Source organism: Schistocerca serialis, chromosome 2, assembly GCF_023864345.2.
Source record: "Schistocerca serialis cubense isolate TAMUIC-IGC-003099 chromosome 2, iqSchSeri2.2, whole genome shotgun sequence".
In the NCBI taxonomy this organism is placed as follows: domain Eukaryota; kingdom Metazoa; phylum Arthropoda; class Insecta; order Orthoptera; family Acrididae; genus Schistocerca; species Schistocerca serialis.
The window spans coordinates 110,321,553-110,340,287 of NC_064639.1; the positions used below are offsets into that span (position 1 = coordinate 110,321,553).

Genomic DNA, 18,735 nt, shown 5'->3' on the forward strand with positions numbered 1-18,735 from the left:
TGCATACAACAAAATTTGAAGTGAGGATATGCCTTCTGTAGTGGAGGCATGTTGAATGAAATATATAGTAGTCACTCAGTAACTTCTGGTACTTAGGGAGATGGAAAGTGGTAAAGATTACTATCACAGTACACAAAAAATGCATATTTATACAAAAACTTACAAATTCTCTATTTACTCACATTTGCTTCAGAAATATCAACACACTTACAAATTTGTACATCAATCTCACACATCTTATATAAGATGAATGTTTAAAACATGCCATGGAGAATATTAATAGAAATTAGACACTCTCCAGTAAGAAATTTACTTGTAGTTATTTTGATCTTTCCCCAAACTGGTATTGTCACAATTGCATATTGCAACACATAGGTAAGGCAAGTTCTCTATTTAATTTACTTGAGCAGATATTCGATCACAATGGTTAACAATGTATAAATATGCACTGGAAACCAACAACATTTAGAGAGAACAGCTAGAAAACTAGCCCCCAATGTTTCATGCGTATTACACAAGAACAACAAGTGTAAGCTACACCATGTTTTTATAGTTTTCTATTCATTACTACCGTGCTTTAAACAATGATCATGTACATTTGTTGCATTACGTTTCTTGCACCAGTTGCATGAAAAATGATGTCGTCTTACTATACTCTGTTTCCAAAACAGTAAACACCATGTTTATTATTTAATCACACCATTTTCATATAGCCTGCTCAACATTTTTCTTATGATTTTTACTCTTGATAACATGTCAGGAATGACAAAAGATCACTTACTGATCTTTATAATTTGAAGTAATGTATAATACCAACCAATTTATTTCTAGTACTAATATCCTGTTTACCTGTTTACTGCTAATACTTAATCTTTATTGTTAAGTGTCATGCTTTTTTTTTAAAAAAAAAAAAACTCCAAACAATTATTGTGTTTTGCATATGAAACTTTGAAATCATTTCAGTACCTCAAATTAATATCTGGAATGAAGAATTAACATGAAGGAAATTGGAAATTAATATTCTACTAAATACGGAATGGCAACGAGGTAAAATATGGGGCTCTTGTACAAGAGAATTCAATGCATCACAACACACTTAGTGTCATTTTGGGGAAAAGATGTACGTTAAAGTATCCCATGTGGCTTCCTTTGCCCCTCTGGACCCGTGTCACCCATTTACTTGTTATAACATACATCTGAAATTTTAGAGTGAATTTTTATTGTGAATATTTCCCAGACTTTGAAAGAACAAAGTTACTGGCACTGTCAGCAGTATCTCAAAACCAGAACCTTGTAAAACATGACAAAGTTGTTTACTGCTTATGCCACTTTTATGAAGTGGCAAAGCAGCTTGGAAAAGAATTCTTGCGCACTGAAGTCTAGTATCATTGTGCTGGGTTCCATCCAGACACAATGTGGTTTTTTTTCATATTGTTGTATTTATGGCATAATTCTGTATGTTGTGATGGAGAAAATGTTACACCAGCAATCAAAGTACTTGTAGCATGGCTTGAATTTCCCAGCTACCCTTACTGTCTCCCCTGTCAGGTGAAACTTGATGTTTTTTTTTCCTTGGCGAGATGGAAACTAGTTTTAAACAGCTTAATTAACAGCTGTATTGCCACACATTTTACACTATAATGTTCCCTGAAAGTTTTCAGGCTCTGCTTTGTTTGCTGTTTCTTCATTTCCATCCAACAGTACTATTTAGGTCTATGTAGTTTTGTAGTATTTGATGGAATGGTTGGAGTAGTAGGTCTCTTGACTCCAGGTGACAGAGGTCTTGCCATACTTGATGTGGGGCCAACATCACTTCTCTGAAAAATAAACATTACCATAAAATAAAGTATATGTGTCTTCAGACCTATTTATAGTATTAAGACACTAGTGCTACACCACACTATGAAAAAGTATTTGGCATATGCAACAGAATTACATTATTTTTTCTCTGGAATTTGAGTTCTAGTACTTACAGCTGGTGAAGGGCGTGGCAAGGTACCACTTTTCTTTGGAACTGATTCAGAGCGATCGGAAAGTGCTGGACTCTGATCCTTGATACCTCTGGTACTTCGTTCCAAGCTGCTCATAAATGAAGGGAAAAAGTATGAAACATTTTTTGCTGGTATGTACAATTTGAAGGAACATAACAAAGCATTTCAGCACATAAAGAGCAGTTATACAACATAAATTGTGTTTAAAGAAGACTCCAAGAGTTTTGAAAGACATCAGTTCTATTAAGACAAGGAATCAATAAAAAAATATAAAAGGGAAATACTTTGTTTAACTGTCATATAACTCAGATATGAGCTTGCACTGCAGCTGCTTGCGAAGTCAAATAGATATTCCATTGATTCTCTTACTTATATAATGTGGTTGCATTACTTCCATTAAAATCAGTTCATTTTTGACATAATAAAAGAAACTAAATATTGCGATCAATGCAAATTGAAACAAAGTAATAGTTAGGATATTAACATGGATGTACTGGATAAAAAAGTGTAAAGTCTGTAGTGTTTTTCACACTTACCTATTACTCCTTGATCCTGACTTCTTGAACATGCCAGTGAGCCGATCTCTCATATCCTTTTTGCTTCCCCGATCTTCTTGCCCTCCTGTACTGATATCAGAACCAGATCCACCAAAATCAGAACCCTGTAAAAAACATTTTTTTCTTAAAAACTTATTTCTTTCCATCATTTTTACTATGGTGGAAATAACTTAAGCCTGTTCTGCCAGTATTTGCTAAAAGTTGAAGTAATGCACAGGAGTGTTTATCATAGCTGCTTTTATTTACTGGTACATTAATAACTTCTCCTCAGTTCTTTAATATTGTTTTTCACACTAGACTAGTTGTGCACACACAACTATTTCGCTTACTGATACCCTTCTAGAGTATGCAGCTGGATCTCCATGTCACACAATATTTTGATGGTCCAACTGGCCATCATCTTCAGGTTAGACAATGCTGTTGCTGAGTTTCATTGAACTGATACCACAGTGGAGTCATCACCCCCATATTGGTCAGAAGAGAATACTGCTCCAAGTGCTGCGAATGCTGCCCCCACTGCAAAGGATACGAACAGTGGAACCACTGGCAAAGACAAACACAAATGAGAAAGTGCTGCCGTAAATAATTGTAAAAATCTTCAGGTGATTTCATCATTGAACACTATGGGCTAAAGCACGTGAGCACAGGGTTCCATGACATGCTTGGAGGAGAGCCTCTGTCTTTATTAATAAGGTTATCAGCCAACTTAATTTCAATGGATTCCTTCAGAAAACAATCCTGGTAACAAGAACCAGGAGCATGCTCTTATGTCTTTTTATATATGGCTGCGTACCTGAGCAATGCTCTGCTCTGTGTATTTTTTGGGGTGTTGTAATCTTGTGTGTTGGTGATGTTCCACACACCTGTCCTCAACAGTACAAAATAGTTTGACCAATCTATGCTTTACCATAGTGGCATGCAACCTTATAAACATCGTGCTCCCTTAGACTCAGATCATCACTAACAGAACTCGAAAGGGCAATAATTCGGCGAACAAAATGTAGTCTTGATATTACAAAACTTTTAAAATTCTCATTAGCTTTGGTGATATCATCCCAGTGTATGGAAGGAATGCGATGAATATTCATCTTGCTGTACTTCCAGTGATAGTCTGAACACCAGTAAATCACAAATCTGCTTCTCGGAGAATCTTTTCTTTTTAAATAGACACTTTAGGTGGGTATTCAGTTTCTTGTTGCTAATTTTTCCACATCGGATATGGTATATGTTCTTTGGACCAGCTTATTAAGGACTCAAGTGCATTAATATGATGGATGACAGTTGAAGTATGAAGATACCAGCCAGTACACGTAGTTTTGAAGTAAATATGCAGATACCAGCCAGTACACATAGTTTTTCAGTAAATACTATGACCCACCGTGTTGTTATTCCATTTATAGACAAGAATGCCCAAAAATGGGAGCTTTCCATCAGTATCCAGTTACACTGTAAATGTAATGCTGAGGTGAAGGTACTTAAAATTTTACAATAAACAATTAGCTACATTAGTGAAACCTCATTTTTGTTTGCCTCCAACACAGGTGATGCTGCTTGTTTTCTTTTCAGTGGGGCAGCACTCACAGCATTTGGTAAATGCACTGTATTTGCGTATAAAGGTGAGGCAGTGTCACCATGGCATCAGTTCAATGAAGCTCAGCAATAGCAGCATCTCACTTGAAGATTATGCCCAGCTAGACAATATAGAGTGAATTTAAATTGAATATTTGGCTCCTTAGCCAAGTGAGATATCACAAGTTATTTAATTGGGAAAGCCTAAAAAATTATATCAGTAAATTGTTTTACTTTGTTAAAATGTTACTGTACAATAACTAGAGGGTGAGAGCTCTTAACTTATATTTCTGAACACAATTTGTATTAGGGTCATGAAATTTATTTTATGATACCTTCCACTGGTAGCAATTACACTGTGTATTGAAAGCAATTGTGCATTATTAATTTAGTGTGGGAATTCTGATAAACAGCACAAAGGAGTTTTACTACTTTCTAGCAACATTTACAGTTTACATTTTCTACTGATTGTTGACAATGATGTACTTTGCAGCCATACTACTTCCTAGCAACATTTACAGTTTACATTTTCTACTAATTGTTAACAGTGGTGTACTTTGCTATAAATTACAATTTTGTTTCTTTTCTATTAAAAATCAAAAAGAACTCTGCTTGTAGTATGTTTTGAATACAGGAAACAATTCTTAGTAACATGGAATAGAAAGGAGACTGAAAATTTTACTTCTGTCATAAGCATATTGAGATAACTAAGTGGCCAAACACTACAGAACAACGCTTGTAATTTAGATTCAATTAATATATTTTGTAATTTTCCAAATATCCTGTTACTGCGTCAGAGTTGCAGCATTTTCCTGTACATTCTATGATAGCTGTTGCTTTAAGATTCTCTCCTTTTAGTTATTTTTTATTATAAATGGAATTAATTATTACCATAGCATTGAGATTATTAACATTAAAACTTTATAGTGGTCTTAAGCTAAACAGCTATACAAAGTATTGAAACTGCATTTCTGCTGTTGAATCTATGTGCGAAAACGAATATTGATTTATAGATACAACAAGTCATCATTATGTTCCTCAGGCAAAATGTTAGTTTTAGTATAAGCATTTGGAGCATAATAAGCATCTAGTTATTGTGTAGTCTAGCAACAGTTACCACATAATACCCATTTGTGATGTATTGAAAAAACTCACTTGGTGAAAACCATAACTACTGTGGAGCCCCACCAGGCTTGGTATTGGTATCTTTTCTCATCCTTCTATTTAAACATGACTTTCTAATAAATCTCATGAAACCATCTCCTTCATCATCTATAGCTGACACAGATTTTCTGTTTCAAGTCACTTCAACTCGGTGATTCATACCAGATTATCCTATCTGAACCTCACATCAAATTCATATTAATTGAAAGCAATTAAATACAATGAGTACAGGAAACAACATTTGCTGGGTGTAAACTAACAACAGGCACTACTGGAATTTCAAGTAAGCATTAACTAAATAAAACGAGCAGTCCCAGCTATGAATACAGAATATTCACTCATCTAATAATAGAAATACAGTACAGTGAAAATAGTTTATCACAGTCCATGAAACTTAAGTCAGTTTATATAATATTCTTTTTGAGTGTTGTCATAAAAAATTACAATGAAAAGAAAGCTTCTAAATATTGTTAATCAATCACCACCATCAACAACAATCAAACATGTATTCAAGGAATAGTTATACACGGTGAACATTAATAAAACTGACAAACTGCAGGGATCGATTCCTGACTGGAAATGGAGGAAAAAAGGTCCTCTGAATATGTGTCCAGAAATGGACAGAGCGTATGCAATGATAACAAATCATCCTGGAACACAGTACAGAGCTGCATTGTGCCCATGTCACAACAGTTGTTCAAAGTGGCCTCCATGGGATGCAATGCACACATTCATTGTCACATCAAGGATTGCCACACTCTTTTACATTTTATGGCCTCTCTCCAAATAGCATCACAAGAATCATAAACACACTGCTGAAGGGTCTGCACATTAGAAATGGTTCGGCATACCCAATGCTTTTCAGATGTTCCAGAAGTAAAGATCCAGGGGGTCTAATTCCAGTGATCTAGCAGGCCATGCTACAGGGTCTCCATGTCCTGTACAATGTCCAGGGAACATGTTGAGGTGCTGGCAAACTGTAAATGCAGAAGTAGCATGCTGCTCCATCATGCGGAAACCACATAAACTGTCATATTGCCAAAGGCCTAGTCTCAAGCAGCTGAGGCAGAGTATACTGGAGGAAGTCCAGGTATGTTCCTTTGTTGAGGCATTGTGCAATAATAAGTGGTCCAAGTATGAGGCCACCAAGAATCCTGTCCATACATTGATGCCTCTATCATTCCCCAAAAATTTTCTGTAACCTACAAATAATTGTGCAGACTGACGAGACCAGCTCTGGTAAAGATCGCTTTGTCAGTAAAGAGGACTGATGTCAGAAAGCCCATAATTGTAATGGTCTGGTGCAAAAACCATTGACAAAATCCTTTCTGTAGAGGGAAATCTGCTGCTGATAATCCTTGCACTCGTTGCAGCTGATAGCGATAACAGCAACTGTCATGCTGGATACACATAATCATATTTGTCCTCAAAATCTGGTGTATGCAAATTCCACTGCCTCCCTGCTTGTTTGTCTGCCTGAAGGAACACATGAAGTTACAAACAGACAAAAAGGCTTGAAGTATTGTGTGTTGTGGTTGGTGTCTTTGAGGGTACTTGTTTTGGTATTGCCACACTGCCGTTCAACCATTTCCATCTGGTTAGCTGTACACAAACAACATTTTGGCTTTTTACCAATATGAATACCAGATCATTCTGCTGCTTTCAGTATGCTATGTCAATCACACAGCCTGAGGCACATCAGGAACACATAGCACATGGTCAGACGAACTGTCATTCGTCAGTGCCATCTGTCATGACAACAATGCGGACACATGTTCATAGGACCTTTTTTCCTCCATTTCCAGTCAGGTCTCTGTCCCTGCAGTTTGTCAGTTTTATTACTGTCCACCTTGTATTCCCCAGCTGCCTGCTTTCTTATTTTGAACTGTTTCCTTTATAATGGAAACAAAGATGATACAGACAATTATAAGACAGAGTCTAGGATGAAATGAAATGCCCAGTGGTCATGTTTCATGGCAGCTGTGAGGTGCATTCTATAATTCACTTCCTGAAAGCAGGAGTCAATGCCACTGAGATTCAGTGTCAATTGTGTCCTGTGTATGGGGATGAAGTTACAGTGACAGTGCTGTGAGTAACTGGTGCTTAAAATTCAAGGCAGGTCACATAGATGTGCATGATGAAAGTGGTTGAGGAAGACATTCAGATGTGACCAATGAATTTTTGTATGTGAGTCACTGGTTTACAATTTCTGAACTTTCTGAAGATGTGCCCCAGATTCCAAGGGCAACCCTACCAACGCCGTCACAGAGAGGTTTGGTTACCATAAGGTTTCAGCATGATGGGTACCAAAATGTCTAACATATGTTCACTAAACTGAGACAGTGAGTTTGGCCTTGATATTCCTTCTGCACTTCAGTGCTACCATGACGAGGGGGTTGAGATGTGAGTTCAGTACATGAACTAGTCCAAACAGTAGATGTACACTTATTCTCCCAATAAGCCCAAAAAATTCAGACACACACTGTCAAACCACAAAAAGAACGTTACACTTTTCTGGAATCACAAAACAGATTTCATTGTAGTAACACTTGAGATTCCTGTGACATCACAGCTTTATTGTGGGACTCTTTGTGAAACCCAAAGGTCAATCCAAAACAAACTGCAGAGAATGATTACACAGGGCATCACTTTCCTTCATGATGATGCATGACCCCATACTGTGAATAGAAGGAAGGAAAAACTCTGACTCTTCAGCAAGGAGATATTTCAACATCTTCCCTATTAGTGAGACTTGGCACTAAGTGACTTCCATCTCCTGCACAATATGAAGGCCTGCCTGGCTACACAGCAATTCATGACAGAAGATGACCTCAATCATTTTGTCAACAACTGGCAGAAGCACCAGGCAGGATACTTCTTTGAAGAAGGGATATCAAAGCCAGTGTCACAATATGACAGATGTTTGGCGACTATGTGGAGAAGTAATGACATGTAAGTACAGAATGTATATGAATTGTTTCATATATTCTTTTCCTTTTTTAATAGTCAGTCAGAGGTTAGTTTATAAATAGCTCTTGTACAAGTGATGTTTCACAAATGTAACACATACTAATATTACTTTTAGTCTGCTGCATTTTCATCTTTTTATGTCTAGCTTTTTGTTTCATATTTCTATTACACTTACTCTAAAAATGTTGTCTTGTAGAATTTCATATTTGCAAATTAATTTATTCAAAGAAAAACACAGAAAATGGACCACATAACATGTTCCTGTGTATTTTGTTCCATTATGCATCAATAAGGAATTCAAATGGAGAAAGTTGCTAGAATAAAGAAGGAAATTGAAGAAGTTGGAACAGTAGTAAACAGACTGAATTTGCAATTGAGAGATGAGTGGATTTCAAATCCCTGAGCAACCAATTTGATTTAGTTTCTCCATGGTTACCCTGAATGAATGAAGGCAAATGCTAGAATAATTCTTTTGAAAAGATCATGACAGATTTCTTCCCTGTCCGAGGCTTGCCATCTCATACTATCCATTGGAATGACAGACAAACACAGAATGGGCAAGGAAAATGATATCAATGCATTGTCAAATTCAAATAGCCACACAAATTTCTGTACCCAGATGTCTCAAGTCAAAGTTTAAAAACATAATGTTTCCTCTACTTCTTTACATAGCTTGTCAGAAAAAAAGAAGATGAAGAAGACATCGTAAAGATTTTGTTACAGTTTCAAACAGATGCAGTGTACAGTTGCTTTGTGGCATCTTTCTTAAGTGATAGGTGCTACTGATTTTATTCATTCTATACATAATTATAAAGACAAGTATCATCCAGTGATTAAACATTTTAAAATAAAAGTATGGACTGCACGTCTGACAGAGACTTGGGTGAGGAAAGTTTAAGGGGATTCTGCAATGCCACTCAGAACCACTTTCTCACATATGCTAATGTAGGCACGGAGATATGGCAGATTTCTCAAGCTGAAGGACAATTGAAAAGTCTTCCAGCATTCTTACAAGACTATAGAGAAAATGTCAATCCATTATTACACCCCTGGAATAAAGATTCATTCAAAACAGTGGGTTGATGAATGTATACCAGATTTGCTCTCATGTGACATTTTTGTTTCTTTATCACGAAAAAAATTTTGATTGAATACTGAAATTATTTTTCAGGGTTTCTGAAGCTATAAAAAGTGGGAATCTGTTGAGTACATAAATAATGCTCATAGTAGGCAATGCTGAGAAATAAATTTTGTTTTTGTATGTATTATGTTTTTCACAAAACATGTTAACTCATCCTTGTAATTTCACTAAGTTATAAAATTCTAACTAGCCCTCTGAGATTAAGTTTTGATGAGAAACTGAACACAAAATCTAACAGTTTAGAATAACTCATAATTAGGGACCTGAAAATATCGTGCTACAACATCTTGAACAAACAGAGTTTCTTCTCGCTACCCTTACACTATTTTTAATTTTCTACAGTATTTAAGTGCAGCAGTGCTGACAATTAATGCTATGTTTTAAATGGCTAGCCGTGCCCACATCAAACTAGATATCATAGTGTAATATGTAAACATTTTAGGAAGGATACCAATGTTTTTAAAGACTTTGTCTTAAATTAAAAATTTCTGCCACATATTTCTCACCTGAGCACTGGCCGACATAGGATAATCCGATGCAGTATTGGTCTCTTCGGTGCTTCGAGACTTTGTAAGTTTCTTTAGTTTCCCCAATAAACTCTTCTTCTTTTTCTTTTCTGTGGAATGTGGAGTTTCACTTTGTGTTGAGCCACCAGAAAGACGACTGCAAAGATACAGTTTTGTTAACTTGATTGATTGTTTGTGTCCAGTAATGACTATTTTTGAGTGGCCAAGAGAAGTGAACAAATGCATGAGCAAATCACACACACACACACACACACACACACACACACACACACACACACAATGTTATTTTTCACATGAAATCCACAAGTGAAGACATATTCCTAACATATGAGGGGCACAGTGGAAAAGGGGCACATGCCACCAGAGTATGTTGTGTCAGGAAATGGGAATTAAGGAAATATGATTTTATATAGTAATGTGAACTCCTGCTGTGATACAGTAACTAGATGGTACTAGTAAATATTAGGCCACTTTATTGTAATTTAAAGTGCAGAAAATGAAATCTTTGACATGTAGACATAGCACGTCATTAATGGTCAAACTTCTCATCAATATTTTCCTGTTCCAGTGTATCGTCACTACCATCACTTAGCAATGACTAATAAATCTTGAATATATTCGAGGCACAAATTGCAGTAAGCTTTGAAGGTACTTGAACTTTGCTGCCTTAATTTGACATCCATCTGGATACTTAGGAACTAACCGGCTGTCTGCAAGCTTCGTAAATTGTCCACGACACTTCCGTAAACTAACTCGCACAGGTTACTCAGTTTGATTGTGTGAATATTTGATATATACAGAATGTTCACTACTCACTAATCTAAACACCATAGCGTTTCTGATGTCTGCAGGCTTTTTGCCAACAGTAACATTACATTTGACTATACTGTTCATTATAGACAATAAAGACACAAATTCGTCTTTCTTCATTTCAGCCACAAGGAATGGGTTCTTTTGCTTGCTCTTTCTTATTAGTTCAGCCCGTTTTGCTGGAGTGTACACAGCTTATGTCTTTCTTTTCATCTTCTCAATAACTCTAAAATCCCTGTCACATGGCAGGAATGTGTGACCAGGGAGGAGAAATTTGTGCTCAACAACATCAAAACATTTTTTATCTAGGAGGTACAATCACAGACCTAGGATAATGTAGTTTTTATTTTGGCCAACACAAAAATCAAAATAAATGATGAGCCTTTGATAACATTCTTCCTTCATCATGTCTATAGCCTTTAAAACACAGCTAGCTACTTCATCGGCCCGTCTAGATGCAACATCCATGGACCAGACACACACCACTGCCTTCTCATCACTACAATGGTGAATACAGAAATTATATGTCCAAAGTTGTCTCTTATAAAAAAACTGTTTCTGTCAAGATATATGGTGTTGGCAATGCCTGTTGTAAATCCATGCACAAAATGAGTTCATCACTACCATCCTATTTCGACACATTTCAGTCACTTTTCAGAGCACTATATGCAGCTTCAGCTTTCTCAAGGTGTAGTTTGATGTCTGTGGATTTGGTGTTATTACATGCCTTAGCAGAATCACAAATCCAACTTGTATCACTCAACAGCAATTTAAAACCAACACTATATTCTGTGTTGAAAATGGTTTCATACGCAAGTTGTTTCACTGGGACTTCGCCTGTAATTTTAAGATCTTCACAGTACAAATGATACATTCCAGCAATCAAGTGAACAGAGGTTATGTAGGACTTGTTCGGATTCTGCATTCTACTATAATGTGATGTGTACCTTGGAAACATTACGATGTGATTTTTTCTCTCCTTATCAATGGAGTGAGGTCTGTTACAATGCTTGCCTCTTCCATCCTGTCTAGGTGTATTTACAGATACAAGTGTTGTAGATTCATGACTCTCAGTGTCACATCCTTAATTGCTATGGGCAGTCCTCAAACATTTTACAGAAATGGCATGAACAGCTAGAAATGCAGTCCTACACACTTCAACCTCAGTAACTGGAGTGTCAAAAATAAAATACCTGAAAGAATCCTTCCTCTGGCTTACTGTTGGAACCTTCCTCTTCTTTGGATACACTTTTTTGCACTTATTAGGTCACACTAATCCATATAAATAAGCATTTTGCTTATTATAATCTCCCAACCAAGAAAACTCAATAAATATCGCCTCCTTCTGTTCCCCATTAAATGTTGAGTATTTGCAGAAACCATACCATAGTTTTGCAGCATGGATGGATCACTGGCACCACGAAACACTTTCCTCAGGAACAATCTTATTTTTTTGGGATTTATATTCTTTTCCATTGTTTCTTAACCTCTTCCTTTCATTATCTTTCCACTCATTTTCTTTACATTTTTTTTTTCATGTAAGTTACTGTTGCAATTTGTTCATGAGTAACATTAATAGCAACATCTATTGCTGCCATCTTGGAAACATATGAACAACATTTGAGAAATGCTTTCTGATTGGCTTTCCAAAACCAAGTCGACTAATGAGACGAATCGACTCATGAGACACAGAGATACTACATTTAACCACTGCTTCATGCTATTATTGGAGTTTTTTGGCAAGTGAAAATGTGTGCCAAACTGGGACTCAAACCTAAATACCAGCACTTACTTTTCATGGGTAATGCATTATCAATCGTATAACTGGCACTATAAAAGGCATGTATCTGGGTTTGATACAGTATGGTACATAGCATTAACTTGCTAATTATCATCACAGGGTATGTTTCATTTCTGCATACACATTTCAAGAAATTTGTTGTAAAGGTTCCAACATATTTGGAAACAATAACAATGCCCATAGTTACAGTAGAAGATTTAAATATCTTTGCATTACTCTTCATTAACACTAACTTCGGCTTGAAACAGGATGAATCATGAACACACAGAATCTGGCTCACTTGACCTATGATATGAGATGCCTGACAATGGTGTACTGAGGAGAAAAAAACACTTCTCAACAAATCTACATATTTCACATATGAGTTTATGAGTTGAAGACTATACCGGTAGTACATATAATGCAAAATAATAACCTATTGACTGAAATTATCAAAACAAGCACTCTTTTGTTGCACAGACTTAAATGCGAATGGACAAAAAAATACCAAAATATAAAATAATAGCTTGTAAACTGCCTTATTCCACATTATTATAATATATCATGAACATGATTTTTAGAACATACAGCTAAGGGACTGTGTGGCCTTAAGTTACCTCAATGGATCCCTGATGATTGCATATTTTTAACATACCTGTCCATGCTGGTTTCTCTTCTCTTAAGTGGATAAAATGTGTCTGATCCTACAGACTGTAAGCTTGATAGGCTGCCTTCGTTCTCTGTATCTGTCCAGATTGACTGCTGCAAAGAAAATAGGGGGTAATATAATCTCAAATTTAATGCTAAGTATTACTTTTAAAATTTTTTAAAATTAAAACAGTTCATATATTTATGCAACTTGACATTACTCAAACTACTCTTTAATATCATTTGCACCTAATTACATTAACTTGGTACCTCTCCAACAGATACACAAATAAACTTACAACACATAAGAAACAAGATTTACGTATCACAAAATAAATTTCCCAAAAGTTAATAAAATGGAAAAATGTTACACAGAAAGTAAAAAGTCTTTGTAATATAACATCAAATAAAACAGTTACTTCTAATGCATGCTATTACTTTCTGGTACATCTTGACTTTATAACAGTATTTGCAATTAAATTTTGTAATTAAATTGTTGCCTCCAGTAAATTGTATCTGCTTTGTTAACAACTTTCAAAATTCTTACTAACTACACATACCTGCTCTTGTGCTGATGTCTGCTCCAGAGAAAGGCTCTTTCTGTATAAGCTCCCTTTCTGCTGAATTCCTTTACTGTTCCCTGTCTTTGGGCGCATGCGAACTTCTGGAGGATTATCAGACTCTGTTGAGGCAGCTCTGTAATGATGTCATTTACAAAAAATGTACTGTTAACTGCCCTATAGAACTAGTTGCAATTGAGTAAATGTCACACATTCAAGCAAAGAAAATAGTAAAAAGAAGAAGAATAGAAATGTTAAAACTATGAATGATAAGTGGAATATAAAAAGTATTGAATATTGAAGTTAAGAATAAGTAAAGTTACAAACCTTCTCATCCCCATAGCTCTTCTAGCACGGTCACGATCTCTTTCTTCTTCAGTGAGTTTTTGTTGTTTTCGCAGTTCTTCAGTTACTTCAGTTAATTTCTGCATTGTTGTTTGCAACTGTATTTTCCTATCCACAGAGGATTCTAAACAAACAAAAAAGTCTAAATTAATATAAAACAAATTGTATTTACAGAGTATACTTTTATGTTGGAAAGTACTTTCAAATACTGGAAGAATAATTATGAAAATAAAAACATCACGCCTGAAAATAAGTAGATGTGAAGACCATGTCAATCTTCCAATGGGTTTAGTGCTGGTGTATTGATGTGGACTTTAGTTTACTGATATAATGATTATAACAGTCATAAAGTTAGAATGACTAGGACATCAGTTTTAATTTGGTTATGGTATATGTCTCAGTCATATGTTAAGACACTGCACAAGTTATTCATCCAGCTGAATAGTACACCTGACATGTGCATAACTTATCATATACTTGAAATGCATTCTATGGGGTGTACAGCTAAGTAATTAAATCTTCTGTCCAACAAATTATATGATTCTTCTTCAAACTCTAGTGAAATAGCAACACAGCTGTAATATAAATACTGAACTTATTGAAGAAGCCCATTGTATAAGAAAATACTGAATGACTAATAAAGATTCTTATTCTTATTTTTATTCTTGTTACTTGTACCAGGGCACCAAAAGATAAAAGCAGCTGAAAACTGTCCAAAATAAATTAAGTCTTCTATGTATATTCTTGTTCTAAACTAAAACCAAACATATGCTTCATTTGGCCTATATTATGCTATGCCTCCTATATTCTCATGTGAATCATGTAAAATAATATATTTTCCTTTTCAAAATACAATACAAGCAAGACACATAAATTACTTGTGTTCAAGCCAAGTTCCCCTAAATCTGCGGGTAGACCAATTGTAGACTGAATAAGAGAACTGAAATTGCTATTTATTTTACAGTCACATTGGTTTCTGCAGAGGAAGATGTTTTTGAAGCAATTTAAGGATAATTACAGTATGTAAATAATTATATTTCCACATGTTATTTGTAAATGCAATGGAAGGTACAACTGTTAGATACAGTTGCAAACATAAAGAAATTCAAGTAACATTATTTCGTTTGACCATAAATAATGTTTTATTATTTGTTGTTGCATGTAAACTGCTCAGAGAAGACTCGAGAGATCTGTTGTTGACTAGTTTGTGAAGGAGTTGTAACAAAATCAAACTGCCTCAGAGTGAGTTGTACTAAAAATGCACCAAAAAAAGATTGTAGATTTTGCAGAGACCACAAATTTAAATTATGATGTGTTAACTTTTACTACAGAAACAAAAACCAATAAACTAATCTATTCTAATATGATCAACATCCAATACCTGAGTTCTTCAATAAGCTAAACAAAACTTTTGTACAAGAGACACTATAAAGTTTTCTGCAGGAATAATTAGGAATTTTATTTTGGTAAAAATTGTTCCTCTTCATGTTGTGTCAACTAGGACCTTTCACCACTTTCAAGTACAGACTATTACACTGTTGTTTCATACAGTACAGTTTAGTGCTAAATTATTTGCTACCCTACAATTCTGTTGAGAAATCAGGAATGGGGAAACTGGATGTTACATACCTTTGACAAATTCTTTTCTCTCCAGTGATGGTGATGACTCACGTGACTTTGGACCCTGAAACACAAATGTCCATTAGTAAAGAAATATTAAAGAATTTTTTATGGTATTACCTGGTGATATTCTTCACATTTCTCACCTTAAGTCTTCTTGGTGGGGTGGGAGTTGATGGAGATTGTGCAGTTGACGCTGCTGTAGTAGCTGCTTTTTCTTTACCAGAGAAAAGATCAGGTGCTAGCCTCATCAGCTCATCAACCTGCAAATAAGCCAATATTGATCACTGTGCTACATTGTTCTAACAGGTGCTAAAATGAATGAGAATGGCTTTGCTTGGTTGTTGAGCTGCCTCTGTGTTTCAGGATATCATGCAAATCAGATAGCAAAAAAAAAAAAAAAAAAAAAAAAAAAAAAAAAAAAAAAAAAAAAAAAAAAAAAAAAACAGTGCATAGCCTCCCATGCCCATTATCAATCTTATTAAAATCTTTCGGGGTGTACTGGCACATCATTTAATAAGATATTAAAATAAGCCAATGATTCAGTCACTGCTACATGGTTGAAACATTGTTTTATTTTAGTATTTTAGGCATTTTTTAAGATTATGCAGCAGTACACCCAGAAGGATTTTAATGAGATGTACCATACACTAAAATCTTCTTGCAGTGAGAAAATAGTCATGAAACCTTATCATGCCTACTTTCATTCTCACTTTCAATTTGGGGCCACTTTCTGGGTAAACTCAAAAGCAGCTATCAGCACTTTCAAAGAGCCATTAAAAACGTGTTGGATACACTAGAGACGCATGTAAACCTCAATTCAAGTTCTCTGGTATTCCTCCTTCACCATCTTTCTGTATTATATTCTTTAAAATAAATACAACAGCCAAGGAATGTAATTGCAAAAAACGGTGATATTTATGAGCATTTCACCAGATAAAACATAAACTTACACATGACCCCCAATCAATACATTCTGTGCCAAAATCATAATTTCCACATGGGAGGAAACTGAACTTTTTTTGTGAACTATAAGCAGATCACACCAGCACTAGGTATACAACCATTAATGATTGAAATCTCAACCTGTGTTAGATTTGCTTCAACTATGGTACCTCAAGTTTATTTCTAGCTGGTATTTATTATAGTCACTGTGGTAGATTAGATGCACTTACAGCACCTTAAGTTCATTTATTTGTATACTGTATTTTGCTTTGATCACTGTGTTATATTAGATAAACTTAATGCTACCTCCAAATCCATTTTTTACTTCCTTGATCACTGTGGTAGATTAACTCCCTTCACCACACTTCACAAAAATTAATAACGTTTCACATGTTTAAAAAACTATGTGAACTGATTTCCCACACATAGCTGGTGGGCATTCTATGTGTGTGCTTTTAATTCCTTCATGAGAGAATTTTAGTTCATAGACATTTTTGCGGCAACATACCTGTGTAAATGCATTCTGCAATGAATTGTGTCTGTTAACATTCCAATAAAGGAACTGTTCAGCATTTGGACATCTTTTGTTATGTTGTTTGCCTGCTTTGTCCATCCATTTTACCCTCCACGCCTAGCAAACAGATGGTATCCACCTCTTATGTTCAAAGAGGAACTCAATTCCCAAGATGGTGACCTCAGTGTAAACCCCCCCCCCCCCCCCCCCCCCCCCTCTCAAACTTATGCTCCATACCACCGCCGGCTGCACTGAGAGGCTGCTGACGACACATTCCCCTACCACCCAGATAGCACTCACCACACCGGGCTGTGGGCGTAGCACAGCACACTACTGCTGCCTACTGCAGGTAACTGAACCCGCCCCCCAGTCCCTCCCCAATCTGCAAGCGAATATGGCCATGTTTCACACTTTCCTCAGCTGCTGCCCACAGCTCGCAAGGACAACCACTGCTCCAGTGCACTTGCCCTCCTCCCACCACCACCATCCACTTGCTGCGTTTCAACTCCCACGACCCTTAGTTGCTGTTTGCTTGGGTAGAGGCAATATTCACATTACCAGTGACTTCACACAATTTGCCATAACAGTGATGCAGCTAGGGCCTTCTATGGTGGCATACGACACCATCGCAAGCCTGCCACAGTCCGGCAGATTCGGTGCCCTGAAAGACCAGCTGATAGCGCAACTTGCAGTTTCAGAAATGCAGTCCACATCCCATGAATCCTCCACAGACATAGCGCTACTCATAACCTGCATGACTGGCTACATGAACAAGCTCATCTTTATACAGGAGTACATGCTCATCCCCACACTGTGGCATACCCACCCCACAATGTCTACAACCACTAGTGTGGACGCCCATGCAGGTTTCCCCCCCCCCCCCCCCCCCCCCCCCACACACACACACCTCTGACTAGCTAGTGGTGCCCAGGATGTTTGAGTTGCTGGTGATCTTTGCTGGTATCATGAGCACTTCTGTAATGATGCTGCACCATATGCAGGGTCTCCAATCAACAGCGGCAGATGGTAGTAGACTCCCAACTGCTCTGCTATTTCTCTGTGTCTATTCTTACATAACTGTCAGAAACCCTCCTCCCCAACAGCTTACCTGCTCGATTCTGGCTCTGCAAACTGCTACCCTCCTCTGACCCTCTCTCTCCCTCCTCCTCATAGCTTTGAATAGCTCCCTAATAACAACCTACTGCTCCCACATTGGGTACGTCAACATCATAAGTGCATCCGCATGGACCTTCACCATGGCCGACGTTACGGACCCTATTCTTGGTGCCAACTTCATCACCCACTATTGCTTCCTCCTCAAACTAGAAAACTGCTGTATCATTAATGGCATGTCCTGCCATTCCATTCCTTGTAAATCTTGCACTGCCACCCATTTTGTTAATAAACAATTTTCATATTCCAGCCAGTTTGCTGACTTTCTCACCAAATTTCCTCTCCTCATCCACCCTTCCAACAACCCCCCTGGGAGGTACACCACAATGCATTTCACAACATTGCAACAGTACTAGACCCATGGTTTTTTACTGCTCCCACCGAAGAGCAGTAAGCGAAGAGCCACACACTGATGGTGTGC

At 36.7% G+C, this 18,735-nt stretch overlaps 1 protein-coding gene across 4 annotated transcripts in view; it reads right to left on the reverse strand.

Moving 5' to 3' along the window:
• Nucleotides 1-947: 947 nt before the first annotated feature.
• LOC126456788 (trichohyalin) overlaps nucleotides 948-18,735 on the reverse strand; it is a 378,453-nt gene continuing 360,665 nt past the window's right edge. For all 4 annotated transcript variants that reach the window (XM_050092572.1, XM_050092571.1, XM_050092573.1 and 1 more), the window contains 9 exons: nucleotides 15,829-15,945; nucleotides 15,692-15,746; nucleotides 14,045-14,186; nucleotides 13,718-13,853; nucleotides 13,165-13,271; nucleotides 9,899-10,055; nucleotides 2,528-2,652; nucleotides 1,974-2,079; nucleotides 948-1,817 (listed from right to left, as the gene is read on the reverse strand). In XM_050092572.1, coding sequence (XP_049948529.1) covers nucleotides 1,704-1,817; nucleotides 1,974-2,079; nucleotides 2,528-2,652; nucleotides 9,899-10,055; nucleotides 13,165-13,271; nucleotides 13,718-13,853; nucleotides 14,045-14,186; nucleotides 15,692-15,746; nucleotides 15,829-15,945 — 1,059 coding nt within the window. In that variant the 3' untranslated portion in view covers nucleotides 948-1,703. The remainder of the gene's footprint in view (nucleotides 1,818-1,973; nucleotides 2,080-2,527; nucleotides 2,653-9,898; nucleotides 10,056-13,164; nucleotides 13,272-13,717; nucleotides 13,854-14,044; nucleotides 14,187-15,691; nucleotides 15,747-15,828; nucleotides 15,946-18,735) is intronic.